This window comes from Neofelis nebulosa, chromosome X, assembly GCF_028018385.1.
Source record: "Neofelis nebulosa isolate mNeoNeb1 chromosome X, mNeoNeb1.pri, whole genome shotgun sequence".
Taxonomy (NCBI): domain Eukaryota; kingdom Metazoa; phylum Chordata; class Mammalia; order Carnivora; family Felidae; genus Neofelis; species Neofelis nebulosa.
In genome coordinates, this window is record NC_080800.1 from 43,264,201 (window position 1) to 43,282,901 (window position 18,701).

At 52.9% G+C, this 18,701-nt stretch overlaps 2 protein-coding genes across 6 annotated transcripts in view; one reads left to right on the forward strand and one right to left on the reverse strand.

Annotated features, from left to right (window-relative positions):
• CCDC22 (coiled-coil domain containing 22) lies at nt 1-13,837 on the forward strand. Its single transcript, XM_058714583.1, has 17 exons — nt 1-200; nt 1,310-1,487; nt 6,845-6,977; nt 7,750-7,856; nt 8,003-8,069; nt 8,178-8,356; nt 9,928-10,122; nt 10,665-10,727; nt 10,812-10,931; nt 11,476-11,595; nt 11,686-11,802; nt 11,910-12,011; nt 12,097-12,204; nt 12,482-12,577; nt 12,824-12,883; nt 12,963-13,037; nt 13,474-13,837. The coding sequence occupies exons 1-17, from the start codon at nt 151-153 to the stop codon at nt 13,585-13,587; spliced, it is 1,884 nt and encodes a 627-aa protein (XP_058570566.1). The 5' UTR covers nt 1-150; the 3' UTR covers nt 13,588-13,837.
• Nucleotides 13,769-18,701, reverse strand: part of FOXP3 (forkhead box P3) — a 14,355-nt gene continuing 9,422 nt past the window's right edge. For 4 of the 5 annotated variants that reach the window (XM_058714588.1, XM_058714587.1, XM_058714589.1 and 1 more), the window contains 4 exons: nt 17,778-17,865; nt 17,509-17,589; nt 16,617-16,767; nt 15,151-15,943 (listed from right to left, as the gene is read on the reverse strand). In XM_058714588.1, coding sequence (XP_058570571.1) covers nt 15,597-15,943; nt 16,617-16,767; nt 17,509-17,589; nt 17,778-17,865 — 667 coding nt within the window. In that variant the 3' untranslated portion in view covers nt 15,151-15,596. Of the gene's footprint in view, nt 14,813-15,021; nt 15,124-15,150; nt 15,944-16,616; nt 16,768-17,508; nt 17,590-17,777; nt 17,866-18,701 lie in introns of those variants that run through there. The other variant, XM_058714586.1, reaches the window with a different exon arrangement.

The following is an 18,701-nucleotide window of genomic DNA, read 5'->3' on the forward strand; positions in this document are numbered from 1 at the left end:
CACTCACTCTCGGAACTACACTTCCCATCTGTCCCCGCGCAGCCCGTGACACTCCTTGGACCGCGAGTGCGGAGCGGGGTTTCTACAGCCGCGCCTCTCTTGCTCGGACCCGGCCCTGGACCCGGCCTCAGACTCGAACACGGCTCCATCATGGAGGAGGCGGACCGAATCCTCATCCATTCCCTTCGCCAGGCCGGCACGTAAGGACACTGCCCCCCGCCCACCCCTAAATACCCACATCCGGGACTACAAAACTCTGGACCCAGTCACCCAGGAACCTTAAAACCCTGGACGTTGATATCCAGGGTTCCAACTTACAGGACCCTAAGACACCCCTGGTCCCTTTCACAGACACATACGTGCGCGCGCGCGCGCGCGCGCACACACACACACACACACACACACACACACACACACGCAGGCACTGTGACATCAGGGGCTTCCCAAACCCTTTGACCCCGACACTTGGTAAACACTAAACTCCAGGATCCAGACATCTCGAGACCTTAAAACCTTGGAACCTCAAGACCCAGTACCCTGAAATCTGTGGATCTTGACGTCAATACCTTGGGACCCTGATACTGGGAAAATCTAAGCCACCTGTATTTTGAGTACCAGGGAATTTAAACACCCAGGACCCTGGCACTCAAAAACCCTGGGACTGGATACTTGGGAACCTTCAAACCCTGTTCCCCAACACCTGGGCTTTTTAAATTCCCAGATCCTAAAATCTGGCGATCTCAACACTTAGTGACCCTGACGCACAAGGACTTCTGTATTCGAGGCCCCTAAAACCCCAGGGTGCCAATATCTAGGGAGCCTGATGTCTAGATTGCTTGAAACTAGAAGGTCTTATTATCCAGGGATCTTGACATCTAGGGACCCTGACGTTTGGAAGTCCTGAAAACCCGGGACTCCCAATATCTAGTCTCAAAACTCCAGGAGCTCAATATCTAGGGGCCCCTGACATGCAGGGAACATGATACCTGGGAATCCAGAAACCCAGAGAGCATGCCGCCTGGGTCCCTTGCCCTTCCCAGACCCCAGAAATTTAAGACTTTTAATCATAAGGAAATTTGAGATTTTTTTGAATTCAGATCCCTTCCGTCCACCATTAGGACCTAAGGACTTCCCCAGTTCTTAGTTTCCCAAATGGAAGTCGCAGTCACCAACACTCTAGGACCTGTTTGAAATGTGGTCATCCTCCCTACTCCCACCTGATACTAAGGCTTCCAGAAGGCAGCAGGGTCCAGCATGATCCCCGTTTCCTGGCTACTTCCTACACTGAGCCTGCTCCCTTCTTTTTCAGGGCAGTTCCTCCAGATGTGCAGACCCTGCGAGCCTTCACCACTGAGTTGGTTGTAGAAGCTGTGGTCCGTTGTCTGCGTGTGATCAATCCTGCTGTGGGCTCTGGCCTCAGTCCCCTGCTGCCTCTGGCCATGTCCGCCCGGTTCCGCCTGGCCATGAGCCTGGCTCAGGCCTGCATGGTGAGTGCCCTCTTCCCAATACACACAGCCTCTTCCTTCCTCCTTCACAAAGTTACTAAGCTCCTTTGAAACTCTTGCCTTTCCTCTCTGCCACCTCCCCTGGTGGTTTAGTGTTCATTAGTGGTTAAGGATGTTGGGTCTATGGTCAAACCGTCCAAGTTGCTCAGGCCCTCACTATACTGCTTGTGAACTGTTTTACCGTAACCCTTCTGGGCTTCAGTTTCCTTATTTGTGAAACTGAGATGATAAAAGTAGAGTCCTTATGGGCATTAAATGAGTTGATCTAGTTTGTGATGCTTAGCACCAAGAGGCTCTGAGTAATGTCATTTCTCCTTGCTTGCTGGCTCTGTGACTTTGGGTTAGTCTCTTAATATCTTTGGGCTTCAGTTTCCTCACTTGCAAAATGGACGTAAGAATTGTACCCACCACATAGGGTTGCTATGAGCATTAAAAATGAGCTGATATGTAAAAAGCTGGATATAATAAGCTTTGTGCAAGTGGTTTTACTCTTCTTAGATAGGCCCAATCTGGCTGCTTGCATCCCAGCAACCTATGGCTTTTAATGAATGTAAACATGGCCAAACAGACCTAGTATATGGTGGTAGGGTGAAAATTTCCATTTAGCCTCTGGGGACAGGGTGGTCAAGTTTCTTGAGTTTGTACCTTGCTTACGTAGTGTCTATCTCTTAACAGTAGGCTGTGGGGCTCTGCCCTTCCCTCAGATCTCAGGTTCACTTTGCTCTTGGGGGTTCTCAGGTTCTTCTCTCTGGGGCCCTTGGTGCCCTCTCGAGCCCGGCAATCTATCCCCTGGCCTGGAGCTGTTTTCTCGAGGATGACACTTTTTAAGGGAGAAGTTCTGTTCTCTTAGACCAAGGACAGTACACAGTGATGTTGAGGAGGAGTTGGGGATCTGGCTTCCCCCGTTTCTCTATTCCTCTATTCTGTTTGTGTGGCCTCTCACTGGATCTGGTGTTGGCTTACCTGCGCTTATGCTCTCCCTAGCGTGGGGCAGAGAGTGTGGCCAAGAGGGACCCTCGATTGGCCCCAGAACCTCCGTTTGCCTGCAGTAGGCAGAAAAGATCTCTTCTAACCCAGATGGATGCTTCCATGTTCGGCTGTCTGCCTCTTCGTGTGCCCCATGCCTGGAACCACTTTCTGCCACTCAGCCACCTCCATAGTTTGGTGTCTATCACTTCACATACCTGACTCCTGGAATGAGTTTCTATATCAGTCACAACTCTTTGATTGCAGGTGTCGGAAAGAACCCAAAATAAGGTAGCTTAAAAGCCAGTGGTTTTCACACTCTTTTGACTGTGACCTTATGTTGTGACCTAATACACACACATGCAGGTAATAATGATGTTTTCTGAGTGTATGCCCTGTGTTGGGCACTGTGGTGACATGATGTTAACTTACTGAATTCTTGCGACAACTTTCAGAAGTAGATACCATTGGTATCCCTTTTTTCAGATGAGGAAAGCAAAGCACCAAGAAGTTAAGTGATTTGCCTGAGGTCACAAGGTTGGGAAGAGGCAAAACTTGGATTTGGATCCAGGAAGTCTGCTTTCAGAGCCCATGCAGCTCCAGACCAACAGCAACTCTGGCAGAGAAAAAGGCTTTCTGGGCCGGTGTCTCAGTCCTCACCCAGAACCCCGATAGGGCCTTTGATCTCTTAAGGCAGACACATAGGGAAAGTACTATCAGCCCCATTTTACAGCTAGGAAACTTGAGTTTCCAAGTGGTTAAATAACTGGTCCAAGGCTTTATAGCCAGTAAGTAGCAGTTGATGGATTTTAACTCCGATCTTTTTAAATTTTTTTTTAACATTTATTTTTCAGACAGAGAGAGACAGAGCATGAATGGGGGAGGGTCAGAGAGAGGGAGACACAGAATCTGAAACAGGCTCCAGGCTCTGAGCTGTAAGCACAGAGCCCGACGTGGGGCTTGAACTCATGGACCGTGAGATCATAACCTGAGCCGAAGTCGGCCGCTTAACCGACTGAGCCACCCAGGCGCCCCAACTCCGATCTTTTTATACCAAAGCCTGGAAAATTATTTCTAAAATAAAAATAAAAATTTCTAAAAAATTATTGTTTTGAGTAGGTCATTTTATTAGACAGGGTCCAGTCTGGAGATAGAAACCCCAGCAGTAGTTGGAACAGGGAAATTTTTTTTTTAAATTTTTTTTTTTCAACGTTTTTTATTTATTTTTGGGACAGAGAGAGACATAGCATGAACGGGGGAGGGGCAGAGAGAGAGGGAGACACAGAATCGGAAACAGGCTCCAGGCTCCGAGCCATCAGCCCAGAGCCTGACGCGGGGCTCGAACTCACGGACCGCGAGATCGTGACCTGGCTGAAGTCGGACGCTTAACCGACTGCGCCACCCAGGCGCCCCGGAACAGGGAAATTTTGATATAAAGAATTGTTAACCAAGGGGCGCCTGGGTGGCTCGGTTGGTTAAGTGTCCGACTTCAGCTTGAGTCATGATCTCACGGTTTGTGGGTTTGAGCCCTGTGTCAGGCTGTGTGCTGACTCTTAGAGCCTGAAGCCTGCTTTGGATTCTGTGTCTCCCTCTGCCCCTCCCCTGCTCATTCTCTGTCTCTCTCTGTCTCTCAAAAATAAATAAACATTAAAAAAAAATTTTAAAGAAGTGTTAACCAAGTAAAAGGTGGTTAGCTATTGAAAGGGTAAAAGGGATCTCCAAGGTGTGACAGAAGGAACATGATACCTTGCCGAGGCTCCCATTCCAGACTGTTCACTCCATTACCCTGCCTGTCTGCTATAAGGGAGTTATTTGATTGGCTTCTTGTGTGTCTTTCTGGTTTTTCTTTTTTTTTTTTTAATGCAGATATAAGCAAATGTGAATATACTTCTTTCCCCTTTCTTTTTCATTTCTTTCTTTCTTTTCGTATTAAAGAGATTTTAATTGCCCAGTTTCTGGTTATAAGCAATGGTTCATGACTCATACTAAAAGTCCTTTCCATCTAACTTAATAACTGTCTAAGGTACATAACAAACCATGAAGCAAGTTGAGAGCATATTTCTTTGAAATAGTCTAAAACACCTGTATCAGAAAGTGATCCACTCGGAGCATTTTATTTAACATGATTGGACAGCCTGTCCTTCCTTTTCATGGCATTTCATATTCTCCGTTTCCTGGTGGTTTTTCTCCTGAGAGCACATCTATATACTCTGCAGAGTCTGGAAGGGAAAAAGCAAAACCAAAAGCCTGCTTCCTGGTTTGAAGCTGGGGAGAAAAGGCCCTCTTATAACTGTCAGGAGGGTCGACTTGAGGTCATCTTTGAACCACGTGAAGTTTTTTTTTCAGAGCCCTTCACTTTCTAGGTCTCTGCCCCTTTTTATTTCTTCTTTAGCAGCTTTTTCGTTAGTTTGGCTGTTGTGTTGAGGAAAGTCTCTATGAGTTACTGGTGCTACGTTGTAAATTAATCAAGTGTGTTGTTTTGTTAGACTTTGCCAAATTGCCCTCCCTGGGCTTTGTTTAATTTTGGCCTTCCCAACAGCAGTGTAGGAGAGAGAACCTGTTTCTCCACAGCCTTGTCCACTGATTTTTGCTTGTTCAGTAGGTGAGGAATGGCATCTCAGTATAGTTTTTCTCCTCAGCTTTGTACTTTGACAAACTTTCAAATTTAAAGAAAAACAAAAGTGGAATGATAACCCTTGTATAACCCTTGTATACCCTTCTCCTAGTTTCCTATAGTGTTAACATTTTGCTCCATTCTTGTCTCTGTATATAGATGCACACACACACACATACACACACACACACACACACACACACACACACACTTTTTTTTGCTGAGCCATTTGAAAGTGGCAGACAGCATGACACTAAAATTTTCAGCATGCCTCTCCTAAGTAGAAGCATATTTGCCAGCATAACCACAATGTTGTGATCACACCCATGAAATGTAATATTGATAGTATATATTAGTATTGACAGTATATATTAGAATGCCAGTATCTAATACCTAGTGCGTGGCCAAATATCCCCCGTTGTCCCCAAAAATATCCTTTGTAGCGTTTTTTTTTCCCTTAAAAACCTGTAGAATCTAATCGAGGATCACACATTTTATTTCACTGTTGCGTCTCTAATCAGACACATCCTACAGTCCTCCCTTGTTTTTGTTTCTTTGTTTCTTTTGTGATGAGGAATGTTTCTGAAGAGTCTAGGCCAGCTGTTGGATGGAATGCCCTATGATTTGAGTTGGTCAGAGTGTTTTCTTATGATTAGATGCAGGTTTTGGGCAGGAACACTGCCAGAGCAATGGGGGCTCCCTCCCAGCGTGCACCTGGAGAAGAGAATGTCAGGTGGTCCCGGGTCGGTGATGCTTGTGTGAGATCTCTCAATGTGCTTTCAGTTTGCGCCTTTCTTATAAGCAAGGTTGGATATATTTGCCTATGTTTAAGGGCCATTTTCATTTCTTTTTCTGTGAGCTGCTTGTTCCTATCTTTTGCCGACTTTTCTCTTGTATTACCAGTCTTTTATTGCTTTAGTTTTTTTTTTTTTTTTGAGATTTATGTATAGAGAGAAAGCATGAGTCAGGGAGAGGGGCAGAGGGAAAGGGAGGGAGAATCCCAAGCAGAGCCCGATGTGGGGCTCGATGCCATGACCCGGGGATCATGACCTGAGCCAAAATCAAGAGTCAGATTCTCAACCCACTGAACCACCCAGGCCCCTGCTTGTTTACTCTTAATATACTAGGTTGATTTACTCTTAGTGTGTGATAGGAACTCCAAATATTTTTTTTCCATCTTGTCATCACTGTTTGACTTTGGTAATTATATTCTTTAAAATTTTTGTTTTGGATACGAGGGTGGTTCAGTTGGTTAAATGTCTGACTCTTGATTTCAGCTCAGGTCATGAACTTGTGATTCGTGAGTTCGAGCTCCTCATCAGGCTCTGCACTGGCAGCAAGGAGCCTTCTTGGGATTTTCTTTTGCCCTCTCTCTCTCTTCCCCTCCCCTGCTCTTGTTCTCTCTCTTTCCTTCTCCCTCTCTCTCTCTCTCTCTCTCTTTCTCTCTCAAAAACAAATAAATAAACATTAAAAAATTTTGTTTCTTTTCATGTATTCAGAAATATTCATTTTCTCTTTTATGGCCTCTGGATTTTGGCTCATAGTTAGGCCAGAGCTTTAATCTTATTTCTTGCTCTCTGTAGCATTGACTGTAATCACTCTGTGGCTTCCCCCAGAGGTCTGGAAGCCTTGGGGAGCCAAGGGGAAGTTCAGAGAGTACTGGTTGGTGAGAGAGTGGGAGCGTTTGTGGTCTAGGCCCAGGGCTCCCAGGGCAGGAGGATTCTGGCTGCCTAATAGAGGCTACCTCCCCAACCCCCAGGACCTGGGCTATCCGCTGGAGCTTGGCTATCAGAACTTCCTCTATCCCAGTGAGCCTGATCTCCGGGATCTACTTCTCTTCTTGGCTGAGCGTCTGCCCTCCGATGCCTCTGAGGATGCAGATCAGCCTGCAGGTATGGGCTGCCCAGGGCATGGTGGGGTGAAGGAGAGTGTGGTGGAGGGGCCGAGAGAGGTGGAGGTGGTAAAAAGGTTGGGGGTGTGTGTGGGATGTGTCTTTGGGAGAGCTGGGTAGGAGAGGGAGATTGGGGCTGGGGGAGGGGAGGCAGTGCAGGGGGAAGGGGGTCTGGGCTTGGGCTGCCCCAGGTGGGGAGTTTGTTCTGGGAGGGTCCTCTCTGCCTCACCTCCTCCTTGCTCCCCCCCCTCACCCCCGCCAACCACATGGGCCTCCTTGGTGCTTCTCAGCCACTCCAGGCATCAGGGCCTTTGTATTTGCCAAATTATTCTTCCCCTGGATATCCTCCTGGTTCACCCCCTTACCTTTTAGAGGTTTTGTTCACATGTCCCCTTGGGGAGGCCCTCCTCAGACTGCCTTGTTTAAAATGACATGCCCCTCTCCGCAGTCTTTACCCTCCTCTTGGATCACCATCCGACAGTTTTCTGTATCATACTCATGACCTTCATCATGTTCTCCTCTACCAGCATGCTGGTTCCATGAGGGCAGGGATGTTTATCAGCTTGTTCACTGAAGGATCCCAAGAGTCTAGAACAGTGACTGATCCATAGTAGGTGCTCAGTAAGTGTTGAATGGCCAAGTGTGAGAACCATAGCTAGACAGATCTGCATCTCTGGGACGGGGTCCCAGAGCCACGGCTGCTTTCCCGGCATATGCATTTTTGGAACTGTGGCACTGTCACCTGATTGATACTCCTTCCCCACTCTTCATAGGTGACTCAGCTATCCTTCTCCGGGCCATCGGGAGCCAAATCCGGGACCAGCTGGCCCTGCCCTGGGTCCCTCCCCTCCTTCGCACTCCCAAGCTACAGCACCTCCAGGTGGGACCCCCCCCCCAACTTATATCGATGTTGCTCATCCCTAGCTTGCCCCCCCCACCCCAGGGGGCTCAGGTTTTTGACCCCCCCTCCCACCAGTGCCCCTATTACAGTTCATCATGGAGGCTCTGATTCTGCTCTCCCACCAGGGCTCTGCCTCCCAGAAGCCTTTCCACACTACCAGGCTGGCCATGTCTGAGTTGAGTTCCAGAGGAGGTAAGTGTGAAGCTGCAGAGAGGGGCTGGAGAGAAGGGTAAAGGTGGGCCTGACCCTATGGCCAGGCGGCCAGGCAGGAGGGCTAGCTGACTCTGTTCCTGCCTCCAGAGTCCCGGGAGTTCCAGGCGAGTCCTCTGCTGCTACCAGCCCCCACCCAGGTGCCCCAGCCCACTGGGAGGGTGGCCTCACTCCTCGAATGCCATGCCATCCAGCTCTGCCAGCACATGGGCCGGGACCACCCTGGGGATGAGGACTGGGTCCACCGGGCACCATGCCATCCCACCCAGGTACTGCCCGACGCTTGGCTCCCAACTGCCAGGGCTCCTGCTCATGGTTGCTTCCTGCTGCTCCTGTCTCAGCTTCCCTTGGTCCTCTGCCCCCTCCTTTCCCCACTTTGTCCTTCATCATCCCCCCTCTGCATGCATGCACCTCCCTGGCTTCTCCCCTGAGAGAACACCGGAGCCAGAAAGACTGTGGGCTTCGGACAAGTCAGTATCCCTCCCCAGAGCCTTGGTTTCCAATTCTGAGATACAGGAGCTGATAGTACCCCCCCCCTCCAGCTCAGGCTAGTGCTTGACTGAACCACGTGTAGGCTCCCAGCAACCAGAATGGTCAGGACTTGACTCCTTCCTTCCTGTTTCTACTACCTTTTTCCCACCCTTGAGTGTCTCATTCTTTCTCTGTCTCTGCCACTGTCACCAATACTCATTTTTTTCTGTCCCTAGATCTCTGCACTGTCTCTTCTGGTCACTGTTTTTCTTGTTCTGTGGCTTTGCTGCCCCTCCTTCCCACCCTTCTGTCTGTCTCCTCATGTCTGTACTGCGTCTCTCCCCTTCCCGTCTGTTCACCTCTGTAACTGTCTGTTCTGTTTGCCCCCTGCCTCCCCCACTGCCACTTGTTCCATCTTTACTTCTGTCCATCTTTTTGAAACTTACAGAGATTTTCGAACACAGAAATAGAATATTCTAATGAATCTTATGGAGCTGTAATCCACCTTCAACTATAAGCGTCTCACCAATCTTTCTTCATCTGTTCTCCCCTGACTTTTTTCACTATTATTTTATTTTAAGAAAATGTTTATTTATTTTGAGAGAGTGAGTGAGAGCATGGGTGCAGGGCAGAGAGAGAGAGAGAGAGAGAGAGAGAGAGGGAGAGAGGGAGGGAGAGAGAGAGAATATATCCCAAGCAGGTCCACACTCAGTGCAGAGCCCGACACAGGGCTCGATCTCATGACCAGGAGATCACGATCTGAGCTGATATCAAGAGTCAGTCGCTTAACTGACTGAGCCACCCAGGTGCCCCCTTTCAGTATTATTTTAAAGCAAATCCCAGTATTCATGCCATTTCAACTCTAAATACTGAAGTATACATCTCTTAACTCATAAGGGCATTCACTTTTTAAAGTAACCACTGGGTCTTTTTCACACGGAGTAACATTAACAATGATTTTTTAATACTGTCACTGAGTTTGTAATCAGATTTCCTCAGTTGTCTCAAAACTACCTCTGTCCCCTGCCCCATTCCACTCTGCGTCTACCTGCTTCTGTGCCCAGCACCTCTGGCTCTCTGTCTCTGCTCTGTCCCCACATAGCCTTTAGTGTTCCTCTCTTATTTGGGAGCTACTGATTTGCTCCTCTGGTGTGGAGAGAAGCGTGGCTGTGAGGAGGGGACCCTGTCCTTGGGGAGCTCCCAGACCGGTGGGTCAGGAGAGGGGGACTGGGCCCCCTCGGTGGGAGAGGCTACTGGGTGGCCATGACTGGTTGGTAGCACTTTGTCAGGCAGCTCCCTGGAGGAGACAGGGCCTTGGGTGCCTAGTGGGCCTCTACGCCCTCCTGTCTGCCCTGCCATCTGTTTCCAGGAGGACACACGGGCTCAGCGGCAGCGGCTACAGAAGCACCTGGCTGAGCATCTGCGCCACACCTGGGGCCGGCCAGGGGCCCCTCCACAAGCCCGAGACCTGGGGGAGCTGCTGCAGGCCTGGGGTGCTGGAGCCAGGACTGGTGCTTCCAAGGGCTCCCGCTTCACACACTCAGAGAAGTTCACCTTCCATCCCGTGAGTGTGTCTCAATGGACACCGGCGTGCTGACGGGGCCGAGGCAGGCTCACAGGGTTGCTCTGTGTACAGACAGCACACTTTGTCCACACAGGTTTCTGTGTTCCCATTGGGCATGCCCTCTCCACACTGGGGTGGATACCCAGAGGCGTCCCCTGGGTTCTCAGGGGCTTCAGTGGAGAGAGGGTGGAGGGCAGGAGACCATGTAAGGGTGTAGGAGTGCTCCTTGCGCAACCCCCGGCTTCCCCCAGACAGTCTCCTCTGGAGAGATCTTCTGTCCTTTACCCAGAAGGGTGCTGATCCTTCTCATGGGCAGGTGGGCAGGAGCTGTCAGGGTCAGGGAGGTTTCTTTATGAGCAAATGCTTCCAGCCTGTGGTCTCAGAGAGTGCCTGGGTCCTTATACACTCAGTCTGACAGCTGTCGGTGGTTGAGTGGACATGAGGATGGTGCAGGGAGGGCACTTGGAGGGGGTGCTAAGGCTGGGCTGGGAGGGGCAGGGCCTTTCCTCAACAGTCAGGATACTCCCTTCTCACTCCCCCAGGAGCCTGAGGCCCAGGCAGCCCAGGTGTCTGATGTGCCGGCCACCTCCCAGCGGCCTGAACAGGTAAGCAGAGCAGTGGCGGGCGTTCTGGGCCCTTGCCTGCCTGCTGGGCCCGACACCCCCATCCAATTGGCCTGTGCCTCCCAGGACACACGGGCAGCTCAAGAGCAGGAGCTGGAGTCTCTTCGGGAACAACTGGAGGGAGTGAAGCATAACATTGAAGAGGTTGAAGCCAACATGAAGACCCTGGGAATCAGCCTCGTGCAGGTGGGAGGTGGGGGTGGGTCACAGTGGGGCCTAGAGGGACTTGAAGGGGCTGAGAGGACTTTGTAGGGGTCTGCAGATGTTAGAAGGGTTCACAGGCGACCTTGGGGACCTGTGGGCTCTTGATGATTCAGGAAAACCAGTGGGGGTGAGAGAGGGATGTAGGGTTGGGGGGTTGGACCTATGGGGTTGGGTCACCTGTGGGCATCAGTCAGGCCATGTGTGTGTCTATGAGAATCAGGAGGGGTGCGAGCATCTGTGGGCATTTGTGTGGGCATGACAGATCTGTGTGGGCAGGGGCTGGTGGGCCTTGTCAGGGTTCCTGGGGGTCATTGTGGATGTGGAGGGGTCAGAGGGGACTATGGGTGTCTCTCACCGCTTGTAGGTTTCTGTGGCAATCAGGACGGGCCAGGGGGCCAATAGAGGGTAGAGGGATGTGTTGTCATCTGTGGGGGCTCAGGCTAGGCTAGGGCTTTCCAGACTCAGTGGGGGATGTAGTGTGTGGCTGGGCTCCTGCAATGACGGCAGTGGGGGTCACGGGTGCCAGGTGGAGACCGAGTGTCGGCAGAGTGAGCTGAGCACAGCGGAGCGTGAGCAGGCCCTGCGCTTGAAGAGCCGGGCTGTGGAGCTGCTGCCTGACGGTGCTGCCAACCTCGCCAAGCTGCAGGTGGGGCTGGTGCCATGGCTGGGTGGGAGGGTTGGAGTCGGAAGGGTCCAGCCTGTGTGACGGGTATCCCCTACCACCACCCCCACCTAGCTCGTGGTAGAGAGTAGTGCCCAGCGGGTGATCCACTTGGCTGGTCAGTGGGAAAAGCACCGGGTCCCTCTCCTGGCTGAGTACCGCCAACTCCGAAAGCTCCAGGACTGCAGAGAGGTAGGTTGTGGGGTCCTGGGCTGTATGTGGGGGGCAGGTTCAGTCCCTCCCTAGGGGGCCATCCCTGTGCTCTGCTCACTGTCCCTCTGCCCATGGGGTCCTGGCAGCTGGAATCTTCTCGACGGCTGGCAGAGATCCAGGAGCTGCACCAGAGTGTTCGGGCAGCTGCCGAAGAGGCCCGCAGGAAGGAGGAGGTCTATAAGCAGCTGGTAAGGCCTGCATGGGGAGCCCTGGGTGGTTCGGAGTGGGTGGGGGTGGGGGTCCCAGGGGAATGCCTGCTGTGTCCCCACCTAGGTATCAGAGCTGGAGACCCTGCCTCGAGACGTGTCCCGGCTGGCCTATACCCAGCGCATCTTGGAGATTGTGGGCAACATCCGAAAGCAGAAGGAAGAGATCACTAAGGTGCACCATCATGGCTGTGGAGGGTTGGGGCACACGGGCAGGCACGCCCAAAGGGCAGATGTGTGTAGCATGGCCACATGGACACCCCACTCCCTCCGAAAGGCAGAGCTGTGTAGCCATACCCCATCACAGAGCGGTCCTACCCAGTCCACTCCAGCCACACCCGATGCAGTGACTCACACCCTGTCTGGATGTGAGAGCATGCGCAGGAATGCCCTCAGCTGGCTGGCTAGTCTGTGCCAGACATGGGCTTATTGGCTACACTGCTCTTCACCAGATCTTATCGGACACAAAGGAACTTCAGAAGGAAATCAACTCCTTGTCTGGGAAGCTGGATCGGACATTTGCAGTGACTGATGAGCTTGTTTTCAAGGTGTGGGACAGGCTGGGCCAGGTGGAGGGGTGGGGGGCGGTGCTAGGCTACTGCCTGCCTGTCTGCTCACAGGTTGGCTTGGGCCTAGGCCCTGTGTGAGCCTTGTAGGTACACTGCTGCTTGGGCCTAGCTGTGTGCCATGGAGGATGAAGTCAGGGGAGTGGGAGAGGGTGGCCTTGTGGGGTCCTGGAGGTGGTAGATGTGGGGAGCGTGGGGGAGGCCCACTGATCCCTTTTGTCCGGTCAGGATGCCAAGAAGGATGATGCCGTTCGGAAGGCATACAAGTATCTAGCTGCTTTGCACGAGGTGAGTGGAGAAGCGTGCCTGGGGCTGCCTGGGGTGGGGCATGGCTGGGGTGCAAGCCTTCTGCTCCTGCCGTCCCCAGAACTGCAGCCAGCTCATCCAGACCATCGAGGACACAGGCACAATCATGCGGGAGGTTCGAGACCTTGAGGAGCAGGTGAGGCTTGGGGTAGGAGGGGAAACCAAGGCAGGCCAGTGGACAGCTGCTTGGTTAACATCACAAGAGGCTGTGGGACCGGACACAGCCTGTGGCTGGACTCTCAGCCTTGCCCCTTAGTAGCTGTGTGTGTGTGAGCTGGCATAGGCCAGTGGCCTTCTCTGAGCCCCAGTTTCCACCCCAAAGGTCTTCACACCTGCCTCCCAGGGCTTCAGCTTGAGTATGCGGTGGCTAATCCTGCCATATAGCAAATGATGCTTTAGGTGAACGGATGACACGTGCAGAGGCCTGTCGGTGGGACACAGCAGGCTATTGTTGGAGGAGGGTGGGGGGAGCACGGGAGGGGCCTTGAGTGGCCTCCATGGAGGCAGGGTGGCTAACAGGAGCTGGGAAGGGGGCCCGGCCCACTGAAGGGATGCGATTCGCGTTGCCTTAGATCGAGACGGAGATGGGAAAGAAGACCCTCAGCAACCTGGAGAAGATCCGTGAGGACTACCGAGCCCTTCGCCAGGAGAACGCTGGCCTCCTGGGGCGGGTCCGTGAGGCCTGAGGAACCCCCAGCACAGGTCTCCTCCTGGCCTTAGGCAGGGATTTGGGATGTTGGGGGCCATGGCCAAGTGCTTGCCCTAGCCATTCCCTCTGTTGGCTGTGCAATTCCTCCTGCTATGGCCTTGGCTCCAGACCCCTGCCCACCTGACCCCAACCCTTATCTGGGGTGATCGTCCAGAGTGTGGGAATTTGGCTACAGTTTATTGGGGTTAGGGCCTTGGATCCTGAATAAATGAGGGGCTCTGACTGCAGTCTAAGCTGAGGCATGGATGGGGACGTAAGGCACAGAACGGGGGAGGTGGGGTGGGTGACAGGAGAGGCATGGGGTATATTTGGTGATTCAGTGTGTGTGTGGCTGTGAAAGCCCATGTGGGACTCAGGAAATCCACTGTGGTGCTGTGTGGGTGTGCGTACACGTGAGATGCACAGGTGTGTTCTGATGGGCTGTGTGACCAAGAGGATTTGTTGGGAGCTGCCAGAGGATGTGTGTGACTGGTATGTGTCTGTGTGGTTCTTTGGGTCCTGAGATCCTGAAGCTACCAAGGCTGCTTGGGCACACCCCGTGTGGCCCTGTACCTGTGGGCCTGGAGGATGGTTGTGGGTGTGTGCTTTGGGGTATGTGGGCTGACAGAACTGTGCTCAGGTGCAATCGTCTGCGTGATTGCAGATTTGAGGTTGCCTGGGTGTGCTGTGGCAGGCTCTTTGTGTTTTGGTGCTTGTATTGTATCCGAGGGACAGGACTGTGACTGCCTGTGTGTCTTTTTGAGCCCCCAGGGTCATCTGGGAGAGTGACTGAGGCAGGCCATGTGTGTGGTTGGTTGCAAAGGCTCAGTTTGGCTAAAGAGCTTGTAGGAAGCCAGGCCTCTGTGAGCAGCCTTGGTGCAGAGCATATGATCTAGGAGGGTAGTCAGCTGAGGATCAGGGTCCCTGGCAGGCAAGACTGCGCACCCCTCACTTCTTGGTCCCTGTGGGCACATCTGGGGCCTGCCACCCCTGCCCCAGGCCACTTCCACCACCCCCACCCTGTCCCCCGTTTCGGCCCCTGTCCTTCCTTCCTCCTTTCCTTGGTCTTGAGGTTAGGGGCCAGGTGTGGGGTTGGAACACCTGCTGGGCCTCTGGCTCCTCTTCTTGCGGAACTCGAATTCATCCACGGTCCATACGGCCCCCTTCTCACTCTCCACCCGCACAAAGCACTTGTGTAGGCTCAGGTTGTGGCGGATGGCATTCTGTGGAAGGAAGGCCGGCCAGGCCAGGGGCAGGGGAGATGGGTAGGCAACCATCCTCCAAGGTCAGCACTACTTACCAAAAACCAGCCTCCTGCCCCTTTCCAGCATGCCTGCAAGCCCAGCCTCAGGCCCTCCCACTCCTGAACTTGGTGTAGCACCATGGTGGCATTTGAGGCCCTCCCAGCCACCGCCACCCCAAAGGAGCTCACCTTCCAGGTGGCGGGGTGGTTTCTGAAGAAGGCAAACATGCGTGTGAACCAGTGGTAGATCTCGTTGAGGGTCCGCTGCTTCTCGGGAGCCTCCAGGATGGCCTGGGGGTAAGGGGGTGTGGGGGTAAGGGAGACACTCCCTCATAGTTGGGCTGAGGGTGGCAGTGTCTGACATGGGTAGAACTGTGGGAGCTTGATTTGTTTGGATTTAGGAATGGGTTTAAGGGTCAGAGATGATGGCTCCAGTGAGGTTCTGGGTCAGGATGTCAGGATGGGGCTAGGGATAGGTAGGGGAATGTGTGATGTTGTGTAGGGATTAGGTGTGGGCCTAGGATGAAGGTCTAGGCAGGCTCTGATGAAAGTTCTGGGAAGGCATTAGGGAGATTCAGATGAAGGGGTTGGGATGGGATGAGGACAAGGGTCAGACAGGTGTCACAAGGAAGTGGTCAGAGGCAGGGTCCAGCTGGGGGATATGTGGGCACATTGGGATATGTGAGGGCTGGGGAAGGAGTTAGGATAATATCTGGGGTGGGTTTATGGCCAGGGGCAAAGATCAGGTTGGTTTGGGGACTATTTTACAGGTCCAGGAGGGGGTTAAGTATGGGGTTGAGATGGGCATAAGGGAAGGGGTGGGTCAAGGGCCTGAATCTTGCCTGGGTAGTGGTTAGGTTTGGGCTCGGGGCAGGTCTGGGGTGAAGCCAGTGTGGGGGGGTCGCATCTGAGACATGGGTTTGTTTGTGCAGGAGCCTGTACTGGGGGCACTCAAGAGGAAGGCTGGGACTGTGGGAGGCTGGTCCCCACCCCCTGTTTCTTTTCCTTCTCCATGGTCTGTGCTGCCTGCTTACCCAGCGGATGAGGGTGGCGTAGGTGAAGGGTGGCCGCATGTCGTGGAACTTGAAGTAATCCATGTTGTGGAAGAATTCTGTAGGAATGGGGGAGAGTCAGGTCCCATTCCGGAGCTCCTCGCCCCCTCTCCCATCCTCCAGTCTACAAGCAGAGTCTACGTGGCTAAAATCCTAAAATCCCTTGCTAACAGCACCAGGCTTCACCATCACAGTTCTTGTGCTGAGCACCGGACATCAAATGTATCATTTACTGTGTGTACCACTCCCACCTCAATGGGCCTTATTGTTTCCAAAGTTTAAAGGAAGTGGAGTATGCACACAAAGGGATGTAACTGGCCATGTGGCAGAGCCAGGATGACACTCAAGGGCCCTGATTCCTGATAAGCTCCTGGCCCCGGGCCTTGTGGGTAGTAGGGGATTCGTGAGCTTGGGAGAAGGGAAAAGGAGAGTCCCTGGGAGTTGCTTAGCTAGTTCCCTCCCTTCCGATGACCAAATGGAGTAGCTGAAGCCCAGAATGAGGGCTTCTCTCCCAGTCCCCAGGAGAGATGGGGCTAGAAATTAGAAACCATAGTGGGGGGCTTGCAGGCCTTGGAAATGCTGACAGACAGCTTTTGTAAGCAGTTGTGTTTTCCCAAAGGCTGGGTGGCAGTGCTGGTGAAGAGCACTATTGGGGCTCCTGTCTCCCACCCAGTGCCAGTCAGGGGCATTAGGGGTTCAAGAGGCACCAAGTAGGGCATGGGACATCCTTGCCTGGGAATGTGCTATTTCCATGGCTGCCCCAGAGGTGCCTCCGCACAGCAAACAGGCCGTCAGGGGCCTCCTGGGGGCTGGGCCAGGCTGGGCCAGTGGCGGCTGAGGTGCCAGTGGCCATGATGCAGCAGGAGCCCTTGTCGGATGACGCCTGCAGGAGGAGGGAGAGGCTGGTGATTCAGAGCCTTAAACTTTCCACTTGAATTTTAAATAAGTAAGTGTTTTTTAAAAGCAAGGGAGCTCTCTTCTCAATTCATCTGGTGCGGAATCCCATGAAGCAGTGTGAGCTGTATTTATTAGAGTGTGTGTGTGGACCCGTGTGTGTGTGTGTGTGTGTGTGTGTGTGTGTGTGTGTGTAGAACACCAAAGCTGGGGCCTCGAGCTGGGGTTGAATCAGGCTTCTCTTCTCCCCAACTGTGACCTGTGACCTTAGGGATGATGGTAATACTATTGAGGATTAGATCATTATGCTCTAGCAACGTTCTCAGAAACGGTGCCTGGCACCCGGGGCCTGCTTCATGGGTGTGTGACCTGTTTAATCACATAGGTCCCTGTACTTTGTTTACTCCTCTGTGGTTATCATCTTGAAATCTGAGCCCCGTGTTGTTATCTTGCACTGGACCCTGCGAGTTACATAGCCAATCCTGCCAGTAGCAAGGGGTCTGTGTTCAGTCAGTGTCTGGCTATTTGCTGTTGCTTTGAAAACTCAAGAGCATGATGTTTTGGGATCTTAGGGTCAGAGGCTTTGTAGTTGGAGGGGGCAGATTTCCAGGTCTGGGAATGTTTGGAGCTGGGGACAGGGGCCCAGATGTCCTGGGGCCTGGGTGCAAGGACAAGTCCCCATCCCCCACCCCAAGCAGTCTGTGCCACCTACGGGCCTGGCATGGCTCACCGTGGATGGAGCTTTGGTCAGAGCCATCTTCCCAGCCAGGTGGGCCTGCATAGCACCCAGCTTCTCCTTCTCCAGCACCAGCTGTGAGGATGGGCACAAAGTGAGGCCTCACCTTGGCCATTCTCCACCACACCTTTTTGCTCAGGTTCCCTGGGAGTGCTCCACCCCCTCCCTTTATGCCAGCCCCCATCCTGGGTGAACTTGGCTCCTGGCACAGGGTGGACATAAGGCTTGCCCATCATCGCCCAACCACCCCTCCCCTACATCACCTGCTGTTCCAGAGACTGCACCACTTCCCTCTGGAGGAGACACTGTGCCCTGCCCTTCTCATCCAGGAGATGGTCCGCCTGGCAGTGCCTGGGTTGGGAGGAGATTCCATGTGGGTGACCATGGTGGGCCTGGCTTCCTGGCTCAAATATTCCAAGTGAGGAGGGCCAGACACTCTGGGAGTTCTCTCTTCAGAGTCTCAGCCTCCCTCCCCTCTCTATACCTCAGTCTTCCTCTTACACCTGCTATTCCTTCAACACACGCTACTTGGCACCTCCTGGTGCCAGGCCTGAGCTCACCACCTGAGCCTGGCCAGGGTGCTGGAGATGATGTTGGAAGGCTGCTAAACTGAGAGCAGGCCAGGTAGGTGAGGGCAGGAGGGGCACCCCAGGTGGAGGGGACAGCCTGTGTAAAGGCCTGGTCGTGAAGAAGACAGGGTGCAGAGTCGCCACTGATAGTTGGGTTTGGTTGGAGAAGGGGTATGTGCGTGTGTGATGGGGCTGAGGGAGGCAGCAACAGCCACTGTGAGAATCTAGGACTTTAGGGATCAATAAAATCAGGCTGGTGTGTTGGTATCAGGGGTAGCAGGGCAAAGCAGTTAGGAGTGTGGTTTCTGGAGCCTGGAGCCTTCTACCTGGGTTCAAACCACAGCTCTGTCACTTAGGAACTGGGTGATCTTGATCAAGACACTTAACTTTTTTTGGCCTCAGTTTCTGTATCTGTAAAATGGAGGTAAATAATAGTATGCACCTCTATTATGATGCCCCATTACACAGATGAGGAAACCAAGGCCCAGAGAAGCTAAGTAACTTGCCCAAGGTCACACAGCCAGTGAGTGATAGAGCTGGGATTTGAACCTACAGTCTCAGCCTTTGCCTTTTGCCTCTTCGCTACCTATGAGGCCTGAGCTGAGACCTGTACCACAG

What these genes read in the sequence shown, in the direction of transcription:
- CCDC22 (XM_058714583.1), top strand. Translation starts at nt 151, where the DNA reads ATGGAGGAGGCGGACCGAATCCTCATCCATTCCCTTCGCCAGGCCGGC. An exon ending in CCTCCCAGCGGCCTGAACAG is followed by an intron (nt 10,728 to 10,811) that starts GTAAGCAGAGCA and finishes TGTGCCTCCCAG; the next exon opens with GACACACGGGCAGCTCAAGA. An exon ending in AGGAGGTCTATAAGCAGCTG is followed by an intron (nt 12,012 to 12,096) that starts GTAAGGCCTGCA and finishes GTCCCCACCTAG; the next exon opens with GTATCAGAGCTGGAGACCCT.